Here is a 6,117-nt window from a genome sequence, read left to right on the forward strand (position 1 = left end):
CTCTGTGTGTGTGTGTGTGTGTGTGTGTGTGTGTGTGTGTGTGTGTGTGTGTGTGTGTCCACTTATAACTGGCAAACCATTGGACCAACTTATTTAACTCCTTAATCTTGAGCGGACGCTGCGAACATCCAGCCAAAAATCCTGATTTACCTATTAGATGGTGACACCAAATGTTCAACAGGGGGGAGGTTTGAGGCTATTTACTCAACAATGCTTCATGTGGGTACCCCTGGTGCTGAAGGGAAAAACAAAATTAATAAAATTGAAATTTTGAACAGGTATGGTGATAATTATTAGGAAATCACAAAAATAATTCTGACAGAATGCACAAAAACTACGGGTTTAAAGAGTTGAGCTTCCAATCTTTTATAATGATGATGGTTTTGTAAGGTTTCAGATTGTGGGGGAGGTATCCCCCACCAGTTAGTAAGCCAAGTGGAGAATATAGTTGTAGTAAAATGTAAGTTGGAATTCTGTGGGTTTTTTTTTTAAGCTCATCTTTTATAATGATGTTTTTTGTAGGATTTCAGATCGTGGGGGAGGTATCCCCCACCAGTTAGTAAGCCGAGTGACGCAATATCATTTCACCACTGCTGGAAATGTTGAGGAGGACAATGAATCTGATGTGTTTACTACTCTTTTGGAAGAATCAAACAGATTACCTTCAGGACCCATGCATGGGTATGTTCAGATTGACTTGCTTCTGTTAATAGGATAATTAACATTACTAACACTTCCTCATCACAACTAATTCATTATATATTTTTAAAATGTTAAGTATTATGTTGAAAAATCCACTGTTTTATTCCATTGATGATATCTTCATTTCACGTGTATAGAAATATATAAAGTAAATACTTATCATCATAAAAAAATGTCTACATTTTAACACAGTACATGATTGATTTTAGCATTGGATCCATGTCACATTGAGTGACAGCTAAGTGTCACCTTTTTGTTTGTACCTAAGTTTGAAACTGTGTGATATATTCATGCATGAGTTTGTTTTTCTTTTTTTATGTTAAATAGCCGGTGTACCCATTCAATGCACCAAAAAGACCCGGAGGCCCCAGTGGGTAATATAGGGGGGGGGGTCAGATCCAAATGCTAGCTCCCCTGTGGTATCCCCTACCAGTTAGTAAGCCGAGTGGAGAATATAGTTGTATTAAAATGTATGTTGGAATTCTGTGTGTTTTTTTAAGCTTTCAAAATTCGACGAGCATGCTGGTAACTTGTTTACACAAAGATGTCCCACTATGATACTTTCACCGTAGAGAATCTAAAGTACAGCTTTAAAGTAATAAAATAAATTTCTGGCAATTTTGAAAAGCTTTAGCTTTGACTATAAGAACACTGTTTCAATGAGCAGGCACTCTAAAAAGGAAAAAATTATAAATTAGATTTATTTTGTAATTTTTCAAATTTTCATTTCATTCTTGATTGGCGATTGCAGTACAGTTAAGTGTTAGGGTAAAGAAAATAACAGATAAAATATAAAGTTTGATTTAGAAGGTTCTAGAGGTTATGCAAATGAAACTTGAAAACTGTAAAATGGTATTATTACTCTTAACATGGAAGCCATCTTGCACTCAGAATGACTTAGTAAATGCTTCATAAATTCACAGACAAAACCTGATTCTCTAAAGACTTGACATTGATGTGGTCCAATAGGATTACTTGTGATTCAAGATATGACTCAAAGCTTAAGAACCTTTGTCAACTTAAATTATTTCTTATCATACAAGCATATACATATAATTTAAGGACCTGTGGCTCCATCTTGGATCCCATTTACTAAACTAAACTTTAAAATAAAAATGAAACACTCAAAGCCAGCTCTTATCATTCCCTTAAATTAACTGCATTTACCACAAAGGCCAACCACCCTGTTAGAAAAATAGTGCTGTCTTAGCTGGAGATGACTTCTACTCTACCAAAATTTATATTTTTGTCCTCTAGTCCTACCATTTTAACCATTGAGTACCAAAAAAAAAAGATGATGCAGATCCCCCTCTAATTCTTCTTTTGTCAAGAGAAACCAGTTTTAGAGATCTTAAACTGTTCTCGTTTGACAACCTTTCCATCCCAGGTTATCATCCTAGTAGCCTTCCTCTAAACCCTTTTCAACAAATCAATGTTCTTCCTAACGTAAGGTGCCCAAGGCTGAAAATAATACTCCAAATGTGGTCTAATGAATGACCTATAAAATGACATTACAATCTTTTTTTTTACTTATATTCAATATGTCTGTAGATACAACCTAAAATTATATTTTCTCTGCTACTAACAACAGCATATTGCTTGAATGGCTTAAGAGATCGATCAACCAAAACACCAAGGTCTTTTTTTCTTCCATAACGCTTGTTAGTGGTACCAAAACATATACCCTTCATATTTACCTCACTTTTTTTTAGTGATTGGAAGGTTCACCTTCATGATCAAAGCTTTGACTTCTGTGGATGAGGCTGTTGCTCTGGATGGGGTTCAGTTTCTTACTTTGTCTTCACAACATTTAATAATTCCTCTGCCATGAGTCTATCTTTGGTAGCATTATGTTATTGAATGGTTGGTAATCTGTTGTAAACCAAATATACGGCTGATAATGTAGGACCCATAGTGCCAAGGCTTGCACCTGTAATGACAAACCATTCTTGTAACCCTCCGTAAATCTTAGCATTTTATTTTGTTGGACAACATTTCAAAAACAGGACACAGAAGGAAGGGGATTGACTTTTCTTTTTTGTCTTTTAATATTTTAGTATCATTTTTAGATGTTGTACTAAAAGCTCATTATATAAATAGTCCTAACTGGATAAAATTAATCATTGTATATTAATGGTTATTTTCCATTAAAAGTACAGGTTTTATTGAATTTTTTACCTAACTATCCGTATACTGGCTTAGTCATTTTGACCAACCTTGTAATCACTAAACTATACATACTATAACTTTTAATGTAGTAACTGTTTCTTCACGAAATTTGGCAAGCTTTAAGTAAATGTTATAATTATTAGATTAGGTTTTATTAGATAGTAGATAAGGACAATGGGAATATAGTTAATCAATTCATGCCCGTCGCTGTTTAGATGACGAGGCATTTGGCTAACTTCCAACAAGTAATCCTATTGGACCACATCATTGTCAAGTCTTCCAACAAGTAATCCTATTGGACCATATCACTGCCAAGTCTTCCAACAAGTAATCCTATTGGACCACTTAACAACTATTTATTAACCCTTTTTTGCTACAACCTGAGTGCATAGGGTTAACAACTATTTATTAACCCTTTTTTTGCTACAACCTGAGTGCATAGGGTTAACAACTATTTATTAACCCTTTTTTTGCTACAAACGAGTGTGTCAATGCCCCAATTTCTCTAATTTTCTAACATTAAGAATAGGCTGCTACAGTTTCCAACAAATTCGAAACAAAAATGTAATTACAATCAAGAATCTAAATTTTGCATCTACTACCTTTTCTTCATTCATTGAGATATCAATAAAATCCACCAGAGAATCCCTTCTCTTCTCTCTGACTTTCAAGGTTGTTTTGCTAATCAACTTTACGTGACTGATGAATGTAGAAAGAGAGAAGGTTCTCGTCTAAATAAGGCTTATTACAGCTATTTAACTTGGATTAAGAGTGTAGTTATTTTGTATGCAAACATCCTCTTTCTACTCTGATCTTCTAACAGAATCTTTAAATCTATTTATAACTTATTTATTAAGCCAGGTAAATTGTAGTAGTTTGGAAACATTCTGTACTAGTGATTTGTATATATTTTTTTGTTTTAAAGTACATATTTGAAATTTACATGTATTATATTTGGGGCACCCAAAATTTTGATAATCGGGGAGTATGGCTTTGATTTTTGCTCAAATATGTACTGAGTACTATAAATTATTGTTTTGTTATGTCTATTTATATTTAATTATATATCTTTTAATAAATAAATAATTAAAACTAACTAAAGTGTAAAAAAAAAAGCTGGCCTTGCATGGGTTCCAATTCAGCTATGGCATAACACATGGCCTGACTAGAAATGTCTCAGAAAATGCTACTTGAAGTCTCCCTCTCAAGCTTGTCCTTGTGTCAAAGGTTAAGTTTTTAAGCTATGTTTTACTAGTTTGGGGACATTTGATTATAGCTTATTTTCAGTGCCATGACTTGGGAACTTCAATTCTTTTGTTTTAAGTTAATATTGTATCATTTTTTAGACAAATATCCGAAGAAAAGTATGGAAAAGCTCCAGTCATCAAGTGTGATGGGCACGTAAACGCCAGCTTTCCGTACATTCAGATTCCTTTGGATTACATAATTCCAGAACTTTTGAAAAATGCTGTAAGGTATGCAACTGTTCTGTTTTATCATCAAGCATATTTAAGCCCAATGACATAAAGATTTTTAATTTTGTATGGAACTAAGTTGATATTCAATGACTTGCAGGAGTTTTAATTTTCGGGCACATTGTAATGTTATCGAAACAAAACAAAATTGAAACATCCTGTGTTAAGACCTGACCGAAGAATTTGATGAAATCACTAATTTTGTTTACGCAAGATACATAAGCGACCTCCGCAGTAACGGTTTGGATTAATTGCTATTTTTTATTGTAATTTTTATGTTATTAGGGACCTTGTAACCAACAAAGTCATGACCCACAGTTTGGTTGTTGCATAATTAGCTTAGAAAAATGTTTTTAGAAACTCATTGGTGAGCATATAATCCCCCTCTCAGTAATTCTAATGTTAATAATTTTTTATTTCATTGACAACTTAAGATATTAGCAAATAGGGTTCAGGTACGATCATAGTAAACATTTCTTACTTTCCTCAATCATAAGTGTTAGAGTTTATTGTGTCACAAACTTTATAAAATCCTAATTTTTTAGACCATGCCAGTATAGCCTAAACATTGACGCTTATATAACGATATTACATTGTAATACATATCTTGCAGTCTCAATGTTTGAGATTAAAAAAAAGTTGTCAGTTGAGCAATTGTAGTGTATATAATTAATTAGGAAATTGGCTTTGTAGAGCTGTAAAAGACAAAAAATATGAAAAATATTAGTAGTGAAGATAGGCTAATAAACTAATTGTAACACTGAATTCGTGTATCAAAACATAAGAAAAAAATAGGAATTTCTGTCACAGAAAGCAAAGTTTTGCAAATTAAGCAATCCTACAAAAAAGCATTATTTTTATATACATGTTGGATTTTTAGATGCTAAAATAATATAAATGGGGCCATATTTTTTAATGTAAAACTGAGGGACTAGAGCAGGTTCTTGTCCATGTTGAAGATCTAAAGGACTGAGGTGTACACTCTCTTTTAGTTAGATATATATTTTGTAATGTATTTTAGACAGACAATATATAAATACAAACATAAATGTCAATAGAAAGTACTGTTATAATCCTTATCCCTCATCATTCTTATAATATAGGTAGATGCTTTTACTACCTAAAAGGATGATAAGTTTGTTCTATTTTTATCCATTCTAGAGCAACTGTTGAAAGTCACTACGATAGTTCCGAGGCCAGTTTGCCACCTGTTAGAGTTACTATAGCAAACAATGATATGGACTTCATTATAAGGTAGGTCTTAGTTAAAACTTTTCAGATTTTTACCGAGGGTTAATTTAATGATATAAGAACAAAGTTAAAAGTCCTATGTTTCTCTTGGAACTACGTTTGCCATCACTGATTATGGTCAGTTTTGATGACCATCATTACAAGTTGCCTGAACCCCCCCCAATTTTTTTTAACCATAACTATCATCAGAACCTTAAGACTTTCACTATTTGTGGATGACAGCTTCGAAGTTTAAGCAAACCAGTGTCACAAAAATTCACTGGAGCTGTATTGGAAGACTTGACAATGATGTGGTCCAATAGAATTACTTGTTGGAAGACTTGACAATGATGTGGTCCAATAGGATTACTTGTTGGAAGACTTGGCAGTGATGTGGTCAAATAGGATTACTTTTTGGAAGACTTGGCAGTGATGTGGTCCAATAGGATTACTTGTTGGAATACTTGACATTGATCCCTATGCACTCAGGTTGTAGCAAAAAAGGGTTAATAAATAGTTGTTAACTCTAGGCACTCAGGTT

The 6,117-nt window shown here is 33.3% G+C and overlaps 1 protein-coding gene across 1 annotated transcript in view; it reads left to right on the forward strand.

Annotated features, from left to right (window-relative positions):
* Positions 1–6,117, forward strand: part of LOC106471357 (3-methyl-2-oxobutanoate dehydrogenase [lipoamide] kinase, mitochondrial-like) — a 27,113-nt gene that overhangs the window by 18,985 nt on the left and 2,011 nt on the right. The window contains exons 9-10 of the mRNA XM_022399968.1: positions 4,218–4,346; positions 5,508–5,600. Of these exons, the coding sequence (XP_022255676.1) occupies positions 4,218–4,346; positions 5,508–5,600 (222 nt within the window). The remainder of the gene's footprint in view (positions 1–4,217; positions 4,347–5,507; positions 5,601–6,117) is intronic.

Source organism: Limulus polyphemus, unplaced genomic scaffold (assembly GCF_000517525.1).
Source record: "Limulus polyphemus unplaced genomic scaffold, Limulus_polyphemus-2.1.2 Scaffold4565, whole genome shotgun sequence".
NCBI classification, from domain to species: domain Eukaryota; kingdom Metazoa; phylum Arthropoda; class Merostomata; order Xiphosura; family Limulidae; genus Limulus; species Limulus polyphemus.